The 22,177-nt window shown below is 37.5% G+C and overlaps 1 protein-coding gene across 3 annotated transcripts in view; it reads left to right on the forward strand.

Moving 5' to 3' along the window:
* ATF6 (activating transcription factor 6) overlaps positions 1–22,177 on the forward strand; it is a 220,362-nt gene that overhangs the window by 17,564 nt on the left and 180,621 nt on the right. For all 3 annotated transcript variants that reach the window (XM_027099238.1, XM_027099237.1, XM_027099240.1), the window contains 3 exons: positions 4,337–4,466; positions 5,059–5,262; positions 10,719–10,939. In XM_027099238.1, the coding sequence (XP_026955039.1) occupies positions 4,337–4,466; positions 5,059–5,262; positions 10,719–10,939 (555 nt within the window). The remainder of the gene's footprint in view (positions 1–4,336; positions 4,467–5,058; positions 5,263–10,718; positions 10,940–22,177) is intronic.

The following is a 22,177-nucleotide window of genomic DNA, read 5'->3' on the forward strand; positions in this document are numbered from 1 at the left end:
CACTTCATATTTTTGCCAGGATATCTTGGCAAAGATATCTGGTTATACCCCTAAAGAGAGATGGCTGAGATCGGGGTGAATACTTTTTTAATGTTACTGTTTATTGCCAGATTTCCCTCCACAGGTTGTACGGTTGTATATTCTGACCAGCAGTATGTAAGAGGGCCAATTTTCCCTTCATCATTACACAGCATGTTTTGTTTTCTATTTCTTTTATTATAAGTGTGGTTAAACATCTTTTTGTATATTTCATATGTCTAAGGCCTATTTGCATTTCTTTTTATGAACAGTTCAAATTTTTGTCCACTTTTCTATTGGATTGTATTGGTCTTTTTCTCTTCAATTTTTAAAGTGTTTTATTACATATTAGGATTATTAGTGTTTAGTGTGTGAAATAAGTTACAAGTGTTTTTCTCCAATTTGTCATTTGTCTTTAAGCTTTATTTTTGGTGTTTATTTTCTCCATAGCTGAATTATCAATCTTTTATTGCTTTTTGTTGTTGTTGCTCAAAGGAGGGTTTTCACCACTCATAGGTTATAATATTTTTATTCTTGTTTTCTCGCTTATATTAACTTTTTGTTTTGAAAAACCTTAAACTTCTAGAAATATTACAAGTACATTACAAAGAACTTTTTTTTTCCTCAACCATTTGAGAGTAAGTTGCCAACTTGATGCCTTGTCACCCCCAAATACTTCAGTGTCTACTTCCTACAAGCAAGGATATGTCTTCTAGCCACGATAAAACCATTAAAATCAGGAAATAGATGTTTATACCATACTATCATCTAATCTTCAATTCCCATTTAGATTGTACCAGTTGTCCCAAAGATGTCCTTTAGTGAGCGGAAGGATCTAGTTTAGAATCACACATTGCATTTGATTGTCTTGTCTCTTTAATCTCCTTCAGTTGAAACAGTTCATTCTTCCTTGACATTCATGACCTTGTCACTTTTGGAGATTAAAGACTAATTATTTTGTAGAATGTCCCTCAGTTGGGTTTGCCTGATGTTTCTTCAGGATGAGATTCAGGTTTTGTATTTGTGGCAGGAATATCACAGAAGTGATGCTGTATCTGTCTCATTTACTTTTGATGTGATGGCACACAATTTTCATTTGTCCTGTTACTGATAAGGTTCACTCTGTTCATTTGATTAAGGTGGTGTCTGCCAGGCTATTCCACTGTGAAGTTGCTCTTTCTTCCTTTGCCCAAAATAAGTATTTTATGAGGAGGTACTTTAAAACTATGTAAAAATAACCTGTTTCTCATCAGACTTTAAATTTATTCATTTATTTGTTTATATCAGTATGGACTCATGGTTTCCTAGTTTATTCAACAGATTATAACCCATTACTATAATTATTTATTCTGATTCTTATGTTATCCTGGATTTGGCCAGTGCAGGTCCCTTCACACTGACTCCTGTGTTCTGGGCATTGACACCTGCATCAAGCTGACCCAATATGAGCAGGGTAATCTGCTCTGACTCCCTGTGCTGGGCTGCCTGCCCCTACCTCCTCTCCTTAGACTCCGATACTCCACCAGCCTGCCTCTCTGCATGGATGCTGGTCTTGCACTGCTCCATCTAGTGGCCTTAGGATCAAATTATTCAGGAAGTAATAGTTTCTAAGTGACTGTTAATACATATTTTTCATAAGGTTTTATTTTAAATATTTAGATCTCTGATCCATTTGGAGTTATCTTGGTTTATGATGTGAAATACGAATCCAAGTTTTTTGTTTTCCCAAATAACTATCAGAAGGATTGTTCCAGTACCATTTATTAAATCAATTCGTTTTTTAAAAAAATGAATTTTATTTATTTATTTATCTTTGGCTGCGTTGAGTCTTAGGTGCTGCGCACAGGCTTTCTCTAGTTGTGGCGAGCAGGGGCTACTCTTTGTTGCGGTGCGCAGGCTTCTCACTGCGGTGGCTTCTCTTGTTGCGGAGCATGGGCTCTAGGTGCACGGTCTTCAGCAGTTGTGGCATGCAAGCTCAGTAGTTGTGGCTTATGGACTCTAGAGCGCAGGCTCAGTAGCTGTGGCGTATGGGCTTAGTTGCTCCGTGGCATGTGGGATCTTCCCGGATCAGGGCTTGAACCCGTGTCCCCGGCATTGGCAGGTGGATTCTTTTTTTTTTTTTTTTGCGGTACGCGGGTCTCTCATTGTTGTGGCCTCTCCCGTTGCGGAGCACAGGCTCCAGACGTGCAGGCTCAGCGGCCATGGCTCACGGGCCCAGCCGCTCCGTGGCATGTGGGATCTTCCTGGACCGGGGCACAAACCCGTGTCCCCTGCATCGGCAGGCGGACTCTCAACCACTGCGCCACCATGGAAGCCCTCTAAATGATTATTAATACAATATTTTCATAGTGAAAATTTTGTTAGTTGGTTCTTAAATGTGTTCCAAGTAGACAGCATATCACCTTGCAAACAAAGGCGCTTCTGTTTCTTCTATTTTAGTATTTATTCCTTTTATTTCATTTTCTAGTATAATTATGTCTCCTAGAATTACAGAAAAAGCAATTATTTCTTTCTTGTCCTGACTTTAATGGCAAAGCATTTAGTATTTTACCATTAAGTATGACTTTGGCTATACAATTATGCATAGCTTTTTTTTTTAATGTTAAGAAAATGTCCCTCCAGTCCTTATTTTTTAGGACTTTTATGAGGAATCTTTGCTGAATTTTATCAGATGCCTTGTAAGCATCTAAGGCTATGAAGATAATCATTTCCTCCTGTGTTATCTCATAGTCTTTGTTTTTTTCCAAATATATTATTATTATAATATACTCTGTAAGGTTCATACAGCCCCGCTTATGGCTACATGCTGAATAGGTGTTAAGGATGAATGAATGAAACAATTCTCATTCTCACCAGCATTACTGAGAATGACCATTTCTCCCATATGCTCTTTTAGGTCATTTTAACTTTTTCTTATCTGATGATTTAAAAAAAAAAAGATTTTCTTTTAAATTTGCCTTTGGATACTATTTGCATTTCCTTTTCAATGAAATGGTGGTTTCTTTCCTTTATCCATTTTTGGCAAATATTTTCTCCCCATATGTATCTTTTAACTTTGTTTATGTTCTGTTTTTTTCTTATAAAATATTTTAATTATTATTTGTTCAAATCTATTTCTTCTTCCTTTATGGCTTCTGGCTTTTTTGAGGTAAGGGAGCCTACATCATGCTGAGAGTAAACAAGTATTCTCTTAATTCTTCTTTCAGTAATCTTATAGATTCTTTTGAAGATGGTATGATGTATGTATTTACGTACTTGTGCCCATTCCATTATTATACATAACATCTTTTTCTCTTGGAATTGAAATGCTACTTTTATCCTATGTTAAGCTGCTTTATTCTAACAAAATGAGACAGATCCACTGAATATTAAAAGACTTTTAGAAAATATTAATATATCTGTATTTTTAAAAAAATATTTATTTATTATTATTTTTTTAAATATTATTTTTGTATACTGCATCGGGTCTTAGTTGTGGCACACAGGGTCTTCATTGAGGCATGCGGGATCTTTCATTGTGGCGCGAGGGCTCTTTGTTGCCGCGTGCGGGCTTCTTTCTAGTTGTGGCGCGCAGGGTCCAGGGTGTGTGGGCTCTGTAGTTTGCGGCACACAGGCTCACTAGTTGAGGCGTGTGAGCTCAGTAGTTGTGGCGCGTGGGCTTAGTTGCCCTGCAGCGTGTGGGATCTTAGTTTCCCGACCAGGGATCGAACCCATGTCCCCTGCTTTGTAAGGCGGATTCTTTACCACTGGACCACCAGGGAAGTCCCTCTGTATTATTAGTTTACCCATTAAATAAAATAAAATAGCCCTTCTCCTTTCAGTGTTTTTCTTTCAAAACATTCGGGACAAAGGCAGTGTTAAGAAATAGAAAAGGATACCAATAGTGAGAATTATTTGCTTTTGAGATTCCTGTAAGACAGAATAAGAGATGGTGGGGGAAAGATATTAGCATTTTAACTGTAACTCTATAATGATACTAAATGTTTGTATGACTAGGAACAAGTAAAATATAAAGTTTGTGGGAGAAAATATAGAAGCAGATCAGATCAGTGATTCATATCTTTCATACAAGAGGATGAAATAGACATACTTCATTTTTAGTTATTTTTTCTTTAGTGTAGGTGGATAATGTTGATTTATCCATCATCTCTTAGTACTTCATATAGAGATATAGTTCTAATATATCACACCTTTGCCTTGAAATTGTCTTGAAGTGTTTCTCTGTTTATATATAGATCTTGCCTCTCTTTCTAAGCAATTTTCTGCTCAAGGATAGTATTCTTCTGCATGAATTTGTTTGTGTTTTATTTTGCTACAGGAGGAGTTGGATTTGTCTTCTACTTCCCAGATGTCTCCCTTTTCCTTATATGGTGAAAGCTTTAATAGTCCCTCCTCAGCAGAGCCACTGAAGGAAGACAAGCCCATCATTAGTCCTAAGAGCAAAACTGGTATTACTCCATCTCCTAACTTCTGTTATCTCTATTTTAGACTGAGCTTAGGCTCCATTTCTTAAAAGAAAATGTTGGATTAAGTGTATGTTTATTAAGCTGGCTTGTTGTTTTTAAATTAGTGGACCTGTTTTGTTTGTTGTGGATGATTAATGTGGAGAGGAAAGGGAAGAAATAATCTTCTTTGGTTGTTTTTCTCTTTATAGGTGAATGATACTTTAAATAGATTTAGGGCCCCACCATCTTCAAGAGAAATTTCAAAGTTTCAGTTAAAGATATTGAATGTGAGGGCCATTTGGCTGTGACATTTGTTAACCTTATTCACCTCGATGCTCTATTCAGGGGTTTTAGCTATTCTTCTTTACTGGTTCACGTGTCCCTTCGGCAAAGCTGCAGCTTGGTCAAAAAGGAAGACCTCAGCTTGAGGACTTTTCTTCAGTCCATTAAGATATAGAGTGGCTATGCTTAAACTTCAGTAAGGTTAGTCAGAGGTCAAGAAAATGTTTAGGGAAAGGTGTATAATAGAATCTCCTTTCTAGGATTTGCTTAATTGCCCTTAAACTGATTTGTGGTTTGTTTGGTTTTTCTCCAGAAAATGGACTGACTCCAAAGAAAAAAATTCAGATGAGTTCAAAACCTTCAATTCAGCCCAAGCCTTTATTACTTCCAGCAGCACCCAAGACTCAAACAAACCCCAGCGTTCCAGCAAAAACCATCATTATCCAAACACTGCCAACACTTATGCCATTGGCGAAGCAGCAGCCAATTATCAGTATACATCCTGCACCCACTAAAGGTACCTGAATGGAATTTGAGGCTGTGTGTGTTTAATTGGAGGGCACTGAGGCTTGTGTCATATGACTTGTTTTAATTCAGGGTATAATTTCTGAGCACATGCTGTGTGTCAAGAATTGTCCTTGGTTCTGAGGATGTTGTAGAGATGTGGTTCCTCTCGTAACAAGGGAGATAGCGATCAAGATTATTTACATCTGATAGTTCTTTTTTCTCACAGTTTTAATTATGAAAGCGCCTGTCTCTAAGGCTTGTGGTTTTATATAACCACTTGTAACGAAGAAGAAAATCTGGGAAACTTTTTCGGTGCCATTTTATTCTGAGATTTTTGTGTCCATGAACTTTTTTGTTTTTAAGGAGAAGTCAGTATTTAAAATAATATGGTCCATTGCAGGTCTAATAGGTGTGTTTTGGCAATAGAGTCAGATAATCTCTGAGGAGGCAGCGCTGTTTAGTAACATGATCTTGTATGGGGCATTAAGAAGAAACCTGAAACTGTCAAGTAGCTAAGAATGTGTGTTTCTATATTTTGTCCACTAGATGGCCTCCCATAGTTGATTCTGCAAGAAGCTGAGGTCTATAGTGAAAGTTCAAGTTTGAGGATTTGGTACTATTCAGATATAGGAATCATTTGCACATAGAGATGTCTTGGGAAGATTATTCATCATTGTACTTATACTGATATGTGTACACATGACTAAATAGAAACTTGCACAGCGTTCTTTCCCTGGATTTAGCTTGTTGGCACCAAGTAGGACTGGGGTCAATGGGGAATGGGTTGTAAATAAATACCCAGTGTTACACTTATGGCTGTATTTCCAGCTATGGATTGTTAGCTCATTTCTTTGGAGCATGGTTTTAATGAGGGCAACGTCATAAATTTGATTTCCAGGTACTCTGTTATCTTTGTTCTGTTGCATGGTCATAGACAATATGACATTGATAAAAAGAACTAGGTGAGAGACTGGATGGATCCGTGAAAATCCACCAATCCCTACCAAAAAAACTCCAACCAAACAAACCTGAAATACCTGCCCTCTTAGGACAGGGTGAAAACTACTGCCTTTTTCCTGTGAAAAATAGCAGTCCTGTAGAATGGGTATTCTTGTGGCCTGTGAATGGATGTTAAGTGTTCATAAACCCCTGGAAATAAAATGCGAGATTTAGTGTATGTTATTTGTGGATTTTTCTAGGGATAGTCTCCAAAACTTTCATCAGGATCTCAAAAGGGTCTGTGTTTTCCCAAAGGCTGAGAATCTAAACTTGTGAAGAACTTCATTATAGTTCCCATAAGCTGTTAAAACACATGTATAAAAAGTAAAAGTTTGATATTAATATGACCAGTATGTAAAGCAAGGGGTATTCGTGAGAATTTGCTCTTAGCAGACCATTGGCTATGTTTGAATGATAGAAGTTCCTACCTATAGCAAGAAGAGAAACTTCTCTGAGCAGTTTATCAGTTTTAGAAACCTGAATCATACATTATTCAGAACTTCAGTGCTTTCCCGTTATCTGAAGACAGTTTTATTTTGGGGGAGCATATGCTAATATAGGGCACTTGTCTGTTTTTATAGTACAATCTGGAGAGGTATATTGTAATAACATATAGATTTAAGTGTATATCTTCCATTTATTTGAAAATGGGGAGGGAAGAAGAGAAATATAGGAAAGGCATTTTACAGTTAATCGATACAAGTATCAGCAGTAAATATTTTGCCATTAAAAAAGAAGTAATTCTTACAGGATTAAGTTCAAATTCTCTGGCTTGGAATGTAAAACCCTTCATGGTTTGGCTCCAGTTTAGTTTTCTAACTTTACCTTATAATAACTCTCCTTTCTATAAATCTTTTAGTTCAACTTATCTGGCCATTGTCCCTTAAATTTTCTTTTTTTTCCTCATTTCTTGACATGCCATTCTATCTGCCTGAAACAGCTTCTGCCTACTTCTACATCTAAGTCCTATGCATCCATTAAGACTTGCACGAGTAGTGCAGGTGAGAGATGATGAAAGCCTGGAATATCAATGAAAATGAAGAGCCAGGATAGACAGTAGAGATGTTAAAAAGTGTAGAATCACAGGGCTTGGTAATTAGGTCATGTGAAAGGGGGATGGAGGATAGAGAGGAAGGTATCCTGTCTTGGACTTTTTGGGTAGATAGTGGTAACAAATCATTGAAATGGAGGATAGAGGTAAAATAACTTGTTCTAGGTCATTCTACTAGTGAGCAGTAGAGTCAGAACTTGAGCCCAGGTGGTCTGGCTCAGTCTATGTAATTAATCACTATAGTATATTGCCTCTAAAAGAATGCAGAGATGTGGTATTTGATCTCAAGAATTCTATCTAATTGGGGAGTTACCAAATTTATATCAACAGTTAAATAACAGTAACTGTGAGAACTAATGAATTGATAATACATGCAATACCCTTATAGAAGCTATTATTATACATAAAAGGTTAATAGTAATAATAATAAAAATAGTTAATACTAGCTAACATTTAAGCTCTTATTACGTGCCAGACACTGTTCTAAGTGCTTAAGTGCGTTATCGTATTGAATCCTTACATCAACTCTGTGAGGATAGGTACTATTATTATCATCTCCATTTTATAGATGAGAAAATTAATACACAGAGAAATTTACTGTCACACAGCCATACTATTTTAGACAAAGCAGGCATTTAATAACTGTTTGATATAAAGTTTGAAGTCTTTGAAAGTAACTGAAAAGGAAGAAACTGACTATCACTATCAGTGAGTCACACATAGTCAAAAGTATCCAGCATTGAAACCAGCCGTGGTCCATTAAGGGGGTTTTGTGTGTAATGCCAAAGAGGGTTTTGAGCATGCTGAAAGGGATAAACAGCCTTTTGGTATGTCCTTTTTAACTGCTTCCACACTAGGAACAGTAGTAACTATGTTCAGCTGCTAACTATTTAAGACCCGAAACAGTCCTTTGCACTGCATTTTGTGAGCTGGTGGGCATCTAGCATGTCAGGTTTAGCAAGTCACCTTGAACACATTGTCATGGAAATTTAGTTGTTTCTCCACATTTTGTCTTGAACCCAAACATGCCTAGTATTTTTATAGGATCTTTGATTTAGGTGCTCAATAATTTGAGGTTAGTTAGGCATTCTGGGATGAAAGGGCCTGATGTGCATTTTGGAAAAAAAAGGAGGCATCAGGGGCCTGGTAGGACTTGGAGCCACATTTGGTATGCAGACCTTGACTTGATATTGCTCCATCTCCCTCGCTCCGTGTTGCAGTTCTTTCAGCGACGAGATGGTGATAACCAGACACTGGATACTACAGACTTGGATTATTTTTCTCAATTAGTTTTAAGAAATATTACAAAGCTATCTTTATGTGTTAACTGCTAATACTTTAAATGGGTAACTGGAGCTAGAAGTAGGATCCTTTCTTTGAAATGACTTAATTCTTTATGTTTACCACCTTCTCTGTTCTTTGGAATAATCCCACAATTCATTGAACATTTTTTAGTTTTTCAGGGTCTTTTTATCATAATTTTTAAACTCAAGATACGGAACACTACTTCTGATAATGCTCTTCTCAAAGTATTGGTTTAAGTCAGTGGTTCTCAACCTGTAGACAGTGGGCCCTGAGATACGTGTGGTTGGAGTAGTAGTAACATTTGGCTTTTGCAGGGCATCTGCAAATCCATATTTTCTGTAGACTGAATAAATAATTTGTTTCATATATCTTTGTACTGATGTACAAAGAAGTTATACTTCTGATTACTCAACTCCAAATTCATTTAAAATCATTACTAAATTCTTAATAGCCTTTTCTCATCACATATTTTCTCAATCCACAGAAACTGAAAGGACAGCCATGATCATCTTGGGTGACCATGATATTTTTGCTATTAAAGAAGGGTCTTTATATTCAGGGTGGGAACCCTTGGTTTAAGTTTTACATTCTGATGAGTATGTCTTTTCATAGTACCAGATTGACTGTAATATCTCAATAAGTGTAATTTAAAAACTTAACATTTACTATTTAAATAAATATGCTATTTATTTTACTTATAAATTTTCTTTTTTGGCCGCGCTACATGGCTTACGGGATCTTGGTTCCCTGACCAGGGATTGAACCCGGGCCCTCAGCACTGAAAGCGCAGAGTCCTAACTACTGGACTGCCAGGGAATTCCCTGTTAATTATTTTTATTTGAATATTTGGCATAAGCAAATATATATCTGCTTATGAGCCATTTCCGTATTTTATGTTTTCATTTCATAAAATAAATTATGCTGGGGAAAATTAGAAGATAAAAATATTTAGTGATCATTTACGCTCAAGTAAATTGTATATATTACAAATCTGTGAGATTATTTTTAGGTCTTTCTTACTAACTTACCTGGGATAAAATGCTATGAATTAAATTCTAGTTTTCGTATGCTTTCTGAGGCCTTCTGAAACATAAAGACTTTGATTTTATACAAGTGATTTTTTTTTTTTTAAGCTAAGACAGATGTTCTTAACAAACAGGTGTTCTGAAGCGTCATTTTGATTTTTAGATTCCTTGATCCTTTGAAATACTGAGCTGAGTTTTACATGGATCATGTTACACTGTCTGAAAGTATAGTATGTTTTTTTTCCCTTAAAGAAGAGTATAAATATACTATATGAAATTTTAGTTGCCAGTTACTTTAGTACCTTTATTTTGCTAAATGGGCTCAAGCAGCTGTGGATGTTAGGTGAGGCTTTCAACACCTTATAAAACTGGCCAGATCTGAAAGCAAATACTCAGCAGGCAAGTAAAAATTTTCATAGACCAGTGTTATGAGTTGTATGAGCCTTCTTTAGGTTAATGATACTAATTTTCCTCAGATTAGTGTAATTTTAAAATAAGGTTAAATGTAAAGATTGAGAAAAGATTTGTAGACCCTTTTGGTGGGTAGGGGAGTCAATATTATCTGCAGACTATTTTAAATTACAGGTTTACGTTTCCCATGTTAGCTAAGTGGTTTTAACATTTTTGATATTTGTAGCCTCAGGTTCTTCCAGGTATTGAGTAACTGAATCTCTGTCATATATTTTTGGTGTTATATGTATTTCTAAAATATATGATTCTATGTTCAGAATAGAAGGTTTGATATTAGTAATATGATAAATACTTTTAGCACTAATAAATTTCAGAGGTTAATACTTAGAGAAACCTATGTATAACTTAGCAAATTTGATGTGTGTTAGCTGAAAAAAAGTGTGGAAATACGTTAATGATAACTTCAAAGAGAATGAATTTAGTCGGTTTCATTAAAAACACAACAAAAGTCAGTATGAATGTGTGCTGCTATTGATTGTGTTTTAATTGGTGGTTTCACATCCCTCCGTTTGGTCTTACCTATTATATCTGCAGAAGAGACCTAAATGTTGAATAGCTTCTCCTGCCACAGTAGTTATGCACCCTCTGATTCCTTTTCTTTTTTCTCTACTGCAGGTCAGACGGTGGTGCTCTCTCAGCCTACCATGGTACAACTCCAGGCACCTGGAGTTCTGTCCCCTCCTCAACCAGTCCTTGCTGTCGCTGGGGCAACCACACAGCTACCTAATCACGTGGTGAACGTGGTACCAGCCCCAGTGGCAAATAGCCCAGTGAATGGAAAACTTTCTGTGACTAAACCTGTCCTACAAAGTACCATGAGAAGTGTGGGTTCAGATGTAAGTTTTGAAGCTTAGTGCTTTTTTAATGCCTGATTTAAAAAATGAAAACAAAAAAAAGAACGAAACACTTCTTTGTTTTTTAAAGTTTGTTATATTGTGTCAAATGTGCTGAAATTGCAGATCCAGTCTTTGGTGGAAAATTAGGGTAAGGCTTATTATGTTAGAATCTAAGTGAAAAGGTTCAAAAAAAGTCTGAAGTGGTTTGACGAAAAGAGAAGTAGGCATACCTCCCTCTTCTTTAATTCCTTCTTTTGAACCTTTTCATCACATTCCTCCAGACTGTCACCCCCAACTCAATCATACACTAGTATTTTACAGGATTCTTTCATGTTTCCTGATTGAAATGTTTTTGGCAACTCCCCAGATAAGAGTCTGTAGACTGCTTTTTAGTCAGGGTTTATATTTATCTTCTCTCTTGACTTATTGAAGGGTTTTCACCACTGCTTAATGACAACTTGCTATTAGGAATTCTGTTTCTTAATGATTATTTAGTTTTTCCCCATCTTTGCAAAACTTCAAAATTTCTGTTGTAGGGACTTCTTGTAATTTATGAATCACAGAAAGTTTCCTAAGATCTGTCACAATCTAGAACTGGTTATAGTACTTGCCAGCTAACTCTTGCTTTCTTTAAAAGTGATACAAAATACCTCATGTTATGTATTAAATAGTAGTTGAACGTTATGGTCCTAAAGTTAAATGAAAGTTAAATAATCAGTCTAAAAGTGGGTTCTCTAAAATTGTGGTTGTTAATATTGCTACTCCACCTTTTCTTTAGGTATTGCAAAGTACTTTTAAAATCCTGTGAGTTATGTAAGGTTGTTTATCATACTACTGACTCATCTGTCTACCAGAATTATTAACTAGCACGTCAGTAGCCCATTTAGTTGTGAAACTGCTCTACTGTTGCATAAACACAACCAAGTAATCTCCATCAGAAATATTGTAAGGACCCATAACAAAAGAATATTATCTACTGGATGTAGAACCTCGAAGTTCTATAGTAATTCCCACAGTTTACATAGGTATTGAAAACTGTGTGCCAAAACATGAAGGAGGAACATTAGTGTCACGTGAGAACAGACATGGATAGTACAGGATTAAGCTTGACTATTATGTTAGTTTATTTTGTGGACTAAAAAAGGTAAGCACAGTGCTTATGGCATAATAGGCACTAATGCATAGTGTGTGTTTCAGTTGAAGGTGAAATGATATGAAGCTGGGGTTTGCTTTAAAATACTCTATGGGGAGGTGATGAGCGCAGGATAGAGGAAACATGATTGGCAAAATGTTGGTAATTATTTAAGTTGGGTATGTAATCTTTCTTTCCTTTTGGTGTTTGGTAAATTTTCTACAATAAGTATATGAACAACAATAACAAAGATCTAAAAATATTTCATGATATTTTCAATTAAAAAGTTGTACAACCAATAAAAAAAAGAGTATGTTTTTCACAGGAGACTGAGGAAGTTAAGAATGATGAAAGAGGATTTTTTTTTAAAAAAATTCATTTATTTTATTTATTTATTTTTGGTTGGTTTGGGTTTTTTGTTGCTGCGCGTGGGCTTTCTCTAGTTGTGGTGAGCGGGGGCTACTCTTTGTTGCGGTCGTGCAGGCTTCTCATTGCAGTGGCTTCTCTTGTTGTGGAGCACAGGCTCTAGGCACGCGGGCTTCAGTAGTTGAGGCACGTGGGCTCTAGAGTGCAGGTTCAGTAGTTGTGGCGCACGGGCTTAGCTACTCTGCGGCATGTGGGATCTTCCTGGACCAGGGCTCGAACCCGTGTCCATTGCATTGGCAGGTGGATTCTTAACTACTGCACCACCAGGGAAGCCCTTTCATTTCTTATTTTGTTTATTTGGGTCCTCTCTCTTTTCTTCTAGGTGAACCTGGCTAGAGGTTTGTCCATTTAATCTTTTCAAAAAACCAGCTCTTGTTTTTATTGATGTTTTCTGTTATTTTTTGATCTCTATTTTATTTATTTCCTCTCTGATCTTTATTACTTCCTTCCTTCTGCTGGCTTTGGGTTTTGTTTGTTCTTTTTTCCCAAATCCTTTAGGTGGCAGGTTAGGTCGTTTATTTGAGATTTTTATTGTTTCTTGAGGAAGGCCTATATCACTATGAACTTCCCTTTTAGAATTGTATTTGCTACATCCCACAGATTTTGGAAAGCTATGTTTTCATTTTCATTTGTCTTGAGGTATTTTCTGATTTCTTCTTTGATTCATTGTTGACCCATTGTGTTTTTAGTAGCATGTTGTTTAGTCTTCATGTGTTTGTTCTTTTCCCATTTTTCTTTCTGTGGTTGATTTCTAGTTTCATACCTTTGTGGTCAAATAAGATACTTGAAATAATTTCTGTCCTGAAGGATTTTTAAAATGATCCCTTAAAATTTTCTTTTAATACTCTTTAAATTGAGAATTTGAATGTTTCTTCTATAATATTCCCAAATAGAACTTGCAATAGAAAATATTCAAAGTTGTCTTTTCTTTTTTTTCTTTTTTTTTTGCGGTATGCGGGCCTCTCACTGTTGTGGCCTCTCCCATTGCGGAGCACAGGCTCCGGATGCGCAGGCTCAGCGGCCATGGCTCACGGGCCCAGCCGCTCCGCGGCATGTGGGATCTTCCCGGACCGGGGCACGAACCCGTATCCCCTGCATCGGCAGGCGGACTCTCAACCACTGCGCCACCAGGGAAGCCCCCAAAGTTGTCTTTTCTTTTTAAATTAATTTATTTATGGCTGTGTTGGGTCTTCGTTTCTGTGCGAGGGCTTTCTCTAGTTGTGGCAAGCGGGGGCCACTCTTCATCGCAGTGCGTGGGCCTCTCACTATCGCAGCCTCTCTTGTTGCGGAGCACAGGCTCCAGACGCGCAGGCTCAATAATTGTGGCTCATGGGCCCAGTTGCTCCATGGCATGTGGGATCCTCCCAGACCAGGGCGCGAACCCGCGTCCCCTGCATTGGCAGGCAGACTCCCAACCACTGCGCCACCAGGGAAGCCCCAAAGTTGTCTTTATGTAATTTGTTTAGACATTTAAAATATGTATTATGAAATACTTTAGACATGAAAAACGTAATGACTAATTAGATATTTTAAAAATATAAACAGTATATCACAGTTGTTAAAAATATTAATATAGTTTTAGTCTACATTCATAGAATTATGACATTCAATCACTGGACAGTCCAGAGGAACATAGCTAGGATGGGGAGGAGGTCTAGAAACCATGTCATGGGGAGAGGAAGTGTTTAAGGGTTGGTATGATTCAGTAAGGTGAAGGAGAGAAGACTGAAAATAGAGCTATCTTCTAGGAAATGAAGGTTGTCATGTGGAAAATAGGATAATTGTTCTGGGTTATTTCAGAGGACTCATCTAGAACAGGTTCAGGTAAGTTATAGAAAAGTTTCTTCTAATTCTAAAATTCTTTGATATAGTAATTGTATTTAAAATCCAGAAGAGGTCTTTTTTTTTCTAGGCTTAATATCTGAATAGTGAGCATCTTAATGTCGGCAATCATTGTATGTCACTGACCCATTTTGTAATCTCTAAACATTTCTATTAATTATTTGTTGATCTTTTAGCCAGACATCCTTTAGAAGTTCTTTGGTGAGAAAGACTATGTCTGTTCCGCTTTTGCACTCTTAAGAGTGCTCTGTAAATTTGGTGAATAATTTACTGATGTAACTTTGGTGAATAATTCAGTCAACATTGAAGAACTGGGGGCTGTGTGAGATGAGAAAGTATAGAACCAACAAGTATTAGCTTTTTTTTTAAGCATTATTTATTGACTAGCATTCTTATTACTTTTCAAAATTTAGAGTTGACAGTAATACACAAGAAAGATTCAAGTACTGTGTGTCTGGTGCAAGAGACCAAAAGACGATTAGAATAAAGTTTCTGGTCAACCTGCACGGAGGTTTTTTTGCTTATTTTTCCTTGGCTAGCATGTCAGGGAGTGAGCCAAGCCTTTTCAGTATGAGTTTTCTGGTAGAGGTTTTGACTTAATGTTTATTTCAAGTAAAGAAACATCAGTCTGTCCTATCTGCTGGCCAAGCCATTCAGGAACCCAGAGTAAATCTGTTCCAGAAGGAGCTGCAGAAAACTTTGATCTGCTCATGTATATAGTCTTCTGTGACCTCAATAGTGCATGTGTTTGTTAGATTCAGGTCCTGTTAAATTAGGATAAATTTGAGTTAGTATAAATTTCTGGTTTAAAATGGCCAAAATGAAAAATTTTTCAAGTGTTTTTTTTTGTTTTTAAACCAAAGGTCTGGTGAAAAAGTTGTAATTCAGCACCAAAAAAAAAAAAAAGTGCATCAGTCTTTTGTGGCTTTGTATTGCTGACATGGCTTCTTTTTTTCTACCTTTTTTGTTCTTTTGTTTGGCTAGTTTCACTCTCTAGAGGCCTGCTACTGCCATAAAGTAGTGTTTTTAGCATACCATATTCTGCAGACTACATTAAGTGCCACATTTTCTGTTATGAAACAGTTTGCCTGGTTCAAATTATAATCTCACTCTTTCTGCCTTTTGCTGGTAAATCTGTTCTGTTTAACTCTTGGAAACCTCATCTAAGTTTTCAAGAAATATGGTTGGTTTTTGGCTGTGATCCTAATGGAAAAAATGAACATGGTCTCTTATTTCAGTGTAGACATTCTCTTAAGCAGTTTCTTAGTAAATGGTAATCTTGGAACTACAAAGATGCCTTCATGGGAAAGCATGCTTATCTTTCTTTAAAGTGCTATTGAATGTGACCAAACATCAAACCAAGGGCTTGGAAAACAGCAGTCTGTTTAAATCTGCATTTAGTACTTCCGCCTACCCGTTATAATTCCATAAAGTTCATGAGACATTACGGTCCTGGTTTTAAGGCTGTGGAGCTACATTGTTCTGGTGATTGGGACAACAGAGCAGGAAAAAAAAGTGGTGAAATTCTATTCTACATGTTCCATAGTGGGTCAACGTGGAGCAAAAACCCTTAATAGAAATCAGTTGGTGGGAACAATGGAAAGAAAATGATCAGGAACTAGGTCAGAACTAGAAATAACATCAGATAGGAGGCTGATGAAGGGGTACAGGCTATACTGACAGGAGGCCCAGGTCTTCCTCTCAGCCCATTCACTCTGTTGAGCATCTTCCAAACCCTTTATTACTTTGGACCCTCTGTCTAATTCTTTACTTAGTGACCTGACCTCTTCCATCCCAGTCCCTATCCTTTGGAAGTCCCTGCCCTGGGTCACTAGAACCATCGTGAGAAGGTAGTTGCTGGGGGGATCCCTTTCCACTGTCCTTCAAATATTTGAATGGTGTGAAGGGGATTCCCCTAGCATACATACCAAATTAAAACTTTGTGTTTGTTTCCTATGGAGACAGTGTTATACAGTTAAGTTCAAGATTTCAGGTATTGTTAGTATTGTCACCACTGAGGTAATGTGACACTGGCCCAGATGGGTGCTGTGCACACAGTGTTCCTTTGCAGCAGTGGAGGAATTGACTACCCTTTTTTTTTTTTTTAAATGTTGAGCCTTCTTTTAATTTATTTATTTTTATTTTTGATTGTGTTGGGTCTTCGTTTCTGTGCGAGGGCTTTCTCTAGTTGTGGCAAGCGGGGGTTACTCTTCATCGCGGTGCGCGGGCCTCTCACTGTCGCGGCCTCCTCTTGTTGCGGAGCACAGGTTCCAGACGCGCAGGCTCAGTAGTTGTGGCTCACGGGCCTAGTCGCTCCACGGCATGTGGGATCTTCCCAGACCAGGGCTCAAACCCGTGTCCCCTGCATTAGCAGGCAGATTCTCAACCACTGCGCCACCAGGGAAGCCCAAGGGAATTGACTACCTTTACAGCAAGGAGTAAGCAAGCCTCCTAATTGTCCCGAGGAAGATGTTACCTTATCTCTCAAGGTTTCAACCCTGAGAAATGGCCTAGGTAAAGAGTGGTCAGGGCCTTGTATTCTTGTTGTACCCAGGAGGACATGTGTAGCATGACTCACAGGGGAGCCCCTAAAGGAGTATCTTCCAAGAAAAATATGAATCTAAAATAATCTGTTTACAATGCAAAGCAGTGCAGAGAAACTCTTAGAAAAATGGAGAGTGCCTATGTTCTATTTCAGAAAAAAAAAAAAGTGTAACTTTTACTGACACTTAAGCTGCTTATTTTATCTGTAACACCCAAGAAGAGATACTCTGTTGGGTCAAGGTGTGAGCTAAATATCCTTAAATTGTGTGGGTACCTCAGATCTAAGAAGGTGAATAATGAGTAGATACTTTTTAGTAACGAAAGTCTTTAACAGAAACATTGAGATCATGATATTTCTTCAGGCTATAAAGTAGAGGAATCCATCAGAACAAATTCAACAGGAAGATTTGGAGATCTGAAAAGCTATCCACATGCTAGTAAAAAAAAAAAAAATCACTTCTGTGTTGACTACTTTTTGGCTTTGCTGCTACCAGGGACTCTGCAAATAAAAGAAAAACATGCTTTGTTAAAATATTTGCAGTTCCTTTTTAGATGGAAATTTGGGGCTTCTGAAAATTTATCTTGAATAAAGACGTTAGCAAGTAATCTCATTTGTGTTTACAGTATCTTTGAAATGGGAAGTGAACAGAAGGTTTCTTCTTTTTTTCCCTGATGTGTTGCATTAGGTTAGATTTATGTTGTGGCGACTTTAACATTCTTTATTCTGTATTTTTCAGTGTAGCAGCTTGATAAGGTTAATAAATAATTATTTTTAGAGGGGTGCTGATTTATATCAATAAATAATTAAATACTTCTTTCCTTTCTCTGATTTCCCTTCTTGTAACCTGTCCCTGGAGACTCATTCTTAAGGAGACAGTCCTCCCATGCCCTAGATGCTTTCTAGCCATTTTGTTCCTCTGCTCAGAAGCAGTCACTGTTACTAGTATTTTATGCATTCTTCCTGAGACAGTTCTTTAATATATAAGTATTTGTCTTTTTCCCTATTTACCTATTTTATGGAAATGGTAACATACTATAAATATAAACACTGTCCTGTACCTTGCTTTTCTCACTTAATACATCTTAGAGATTTTTTCCACATCAGTACATAAAAAGTTTTCCTATTTTTTTAATAGATGCATGGTAGTCTTACTTCACAGGGTGCCATACTCATTTAAGAGTTTTGCAGGTTTTTTCTTTGTAAACATTCCTCCACTGAATAACTTGTTACTTATTTCATTTTGTTCATGTGCAAGTATACCTGTAGGAGAAATTCCTGTAATTGGAATTGGAGAGTCAGAAGGTCGGTAGTTTTTCACCTTAGGGGTAAACTGTTCTACACAGTTGTAATTTGTTCTTCCACTTTCAGCGTATGGGAGCGACAGTTACAGGGTTTCTTAATGGAGCCCATAGATAGGTTTCAGTGTTTACATAAACATGTTCCCTTTTCTTGGCCTCACTCATTCCTTGCATAATTATTTGTAACACTTTGTGTGCCTGTACACTTGTCTGGAAAGAGAGTCCATAGCTTCCTAATGGCCTTTTGAGGTGAATGAAAGTCCTTGGTGGTTTGGTTTTCTAATAGCTTAATTGAGCTAACTTTCATACACCATAGAGTTTGCCCTTTTAAAATGTACTATTTAATGGTTGCTTAGTATATTCCCAGAGTTGTGCTACTATCACTGCTGTCTAATTCCAGAATATTTCATCACCCTAGAAAGAAACTCCATTCCCATTAGCAATCATTCCTCATCCCCCAACCTCCACAGCCCCTGGTAACTACTTACTGATCTGCTCTCTGTGTGGAGTTGTCTATTCTGGACATTTCATGTCAATGGAATTATACATGATGTAGCTGTTGTGTATGACATCTTTCAGTTACCATAATATTTTTCAAGGGACGTTCATGTTGTGACATGTATCTTACTCCTTTTATGGCCAAATAATATTCCATTGTTCCAATATACCACATTTGGATTATCCATTCATCAGTTGATGGACATTTGGATGGTCTCCACTTTTTGGCTGTTATGAATAATGCTGCTTTGAGCATTCATGTACAAGTTTTCATAGTCTTTTAAAAACAATTTTCAGTATATAAAGTGTTTACAAAAAAGAAAAATGCAAGTTAATCCAGCAATCAAATGGACAAAATAAGTGAATAGATAATTTACAAAGGAGAATGGCAAATTATTTCAATGAAAGGATCAATAGCTATATAGTCTTAGAAGGTGTATGTTCTCCAGAACGTTACTGCTTTACAAATATGTAAAAGAATATTAATTGTTAACGGAAGAGGACTTTTGACTGGTTAAAGGTGGTTAACAAATGGTACTCAAAGATTAAACCTGTTATGGTTAAAATTTTCTGTGGCTCTTACCCCCCCGCCCCTTGATTATGAGTTCTAAAGGAAAGTTTCTTTTTTCGTTTCCTGTAACTCCTTAGTGTTATGTGTGCACTGCAGCCGTTTGTGTGTGTGTGTGTGTGTGTGTGTGTGTGTGTGTGTGTACATGTGTATTAGACTTTGTATATGGTAATAACTTCAAATTTTAAAATGTTGCAAAAACAAAAGTAGTGCAGAGAACACCCATGTGCCTTTACCTGGGTTCACCTATTGTTAACATTTTACCACATTTGCTTTATTAGTTCATGTTATCTATCTGCCTGTCTATCCATCTGTCAATACATACATACTCAGATTTTTTTCCTGAACTATTTTAGAGGAACTTACATACATCATAGTCCTTTACCCCTAGGTATTTCAGTGTGTATTTCCTCAGGATAGGGATATTCTCTTACATACCTGCAGTACAGACCCATAAATTTATGTTTGTAAAATACTTTATTCAAATGTCAGTGTTACAGTTTTATCAGTTCAGTTTTTTTCTCTCCAATGCAGGATCCAGTTTAGGGTCAGATATTGCATATAGATGTCATGTCTCTTTAGCTTCTTTTAATCTGGAACATTTCCACAGCCTTTGTCTTTTTATTTTATTTTGTTTTTTTTTGTGTTACGCGGGCCTCTCACTGTTGTGGCCTCTCCCGTTGCGGAGCACAGGCTCCGGCTGCGCAGACCCAGGGGCCCTGGCTCACGGGCCCAGCCGCTCCGCGGCATGTGGGATCTTCCCAGACCGGGGCACGAACCCGCGTCCCCTGCATCGGCAGGCGGACTCTCAACCACTGCGCCACCAGGGAAGCCCCAGCCTTTGTCTTTTTGACACCTTTGAGAAATTCATCTCTTTTCTAATACAGTTTTTTAAAAAATTAATTAATAAGTTAATTTGGCTGCATGGGGTCTTTGTTGCTATGTGCAGGCTTTCTCTAGTTGCGACGAATGGGGGCTACTCTTTGTTGTGGTGCGCGGGCTTCTCGTTGCAGTGGCTTCTCTTGTTGTGGAGCAAGGGCTCTAGAGCGCAGGCTCAGTAGTTGTGGCGCACGGGCTTAGTTCTGCGGCATGTGGGATTTTCCCGGACCAGGGCTCGAACCCGTGTCCCCTGCATTGGCAGGCGGATTCTTAACCACTGCAGTACCAGGGAAGCCCCTCTAATATAGTTTTGATAAGTACTTCACATTTATTTTTGCATAGTCCTATTTGATTCTCACAGAATCCTTGTAAAGTAGGCTTTATTCCCATTTTACCATTGAATGAATCAATTGGTTAAATATTTCAGCCAAGGCCATATTACTTAGATGGCTAATATTGATAAAGTGGTATGTGCCAGACACTTTCTAAGTGCATAAAACCTCCTGTTGGCCTTTTGAGGTGAATGAGAGTTCTGATAAATACAGAATAAGGAGCAGTCTGAGTGATCTTGGGAGGAGATTAGATTTTTATTCTTAGGCTCTGTTTTTCTGCTCTTGTAGGAATTAAGTGAGATTTCCATATTTTGTCTGTTTTTGTTTTAGTCTGATATTTAAAATTTGAAATGTGTAAAAATAGGAGATGGAATGAGGACAGATATTTTCAATATTACTTTAGTTGTGCAGTTTATCGGAGCAGCTGTGAGGCACATTGTCGTTGGAATTAAGAATTTTTGCCTCCTCACCCAGTTTATTCGTAGCTGCAGGATGTTTCTTTTTACTGACACTTATGTGTATGGTACATTACAGTTTGCAGAGAACCTTCATGTCCATTACTCATTTGATCCTCACCTCAATCATATGACCTGCGATAATGGAGTTAGGATTTAAGCCTAGGCCTTCTCTGAGTCCAGTGCTGTTGTCATTACTCTGTGCTGCATTAATGGGGCTTTACTTTCAAGGCAGCCCTGATGCAGTGCAAACTTCAAATTACCTACGTCTTGAAACTTGCTGCTCCCTCTTCTCTCCCTCTGCAAATGTATTCTCTTAATTAAAAAAAAACATTCAAGCAGATGGTTTTACCTCTTGAGAGACAAAGCATAAAGATTGGCCTTATTTGAACAATCTGGTATCAAATAAAACAGCAAAGTTAATATCATCCATATTTTATGATACAGTAGTCATTATTGTGCTACATGGTAATTAAGCACACATGTTTAACATCAGTGCTAGAACCATTTTGTTTTTGGATTGGATGAGACCTTCAGAGGATTAAAGCGGTGGCTTTAAAGTTTTTGTCCACAATCCACAGTAAGAAATGTATTTTACATTTCTCTTGACATACACAGTCTAATGAAACAAGAGATAAGCTCTTACTAACTCCCTCTTTTTATTAATGTTTAAATAGACTCTGGGAGAAGAAATGATTTTTCTAAGATCTTCCAATTAATTTATTGCAGTGCTGGGACAAGAATTAAGAACTTCTGACTTCTGGGATTTCCCTGGTGGTCCAGCAGTTAAGAATCTGTGCACCCAATGCAGGGGGCCCAGGTTCAATCCCTGGTTAGGAAACTAGATTCCACATGGCGCAAGTAAAGATCCCGTATGCCACAACTAAGACCCGGTGCAGCCAAATAAATAAATAAATAAATATTTTTTTAAAAAAAGGTCCACATCCGAAGTGAAAGAGCATTGACATATATACACTACCAAATGTAAAATAGGTAGCTAGTGGGAAGCAGCCGCATAGCACAGGGAGATCAGCTCGGTGCTTTTTGACCACCTAGAGGGGTGGGATAGGGAGGATGGGAGGGAGGTGCAAGAGGGAGGGGATATGGGGATATATGTATATATATAGCTGATTCAATTTGTTATACAGCAGAAAGTAACACAACATTGTAAAGCAATTATACTCCAATAAAGATGTTTTTAAAAAAAAAAAAGGTCCTCATCAAAAAAAAAAATCAAAAAAAAACTCCCGACTTCCAGTGTTG

The sequence above is a fragment of the Aethalodelphis obliquidens genome, unplaced genomic scaffold (genome assembly GCF_003676395.1).
Source record: "Aethalodelphis obliquidens isolate GAN/ISIS:26980383/991018 unplaced genomic scaffold, ASM367639v1 scaffold130, whole genome shotgun sequence".
Taxonomy (NCBI): Eukaryota; Metazoa; Chordata; class Mammalia; order Artiodactyla; family Delphinidae; genus Aethalodelphis; species Aethalodelphis obliquidens.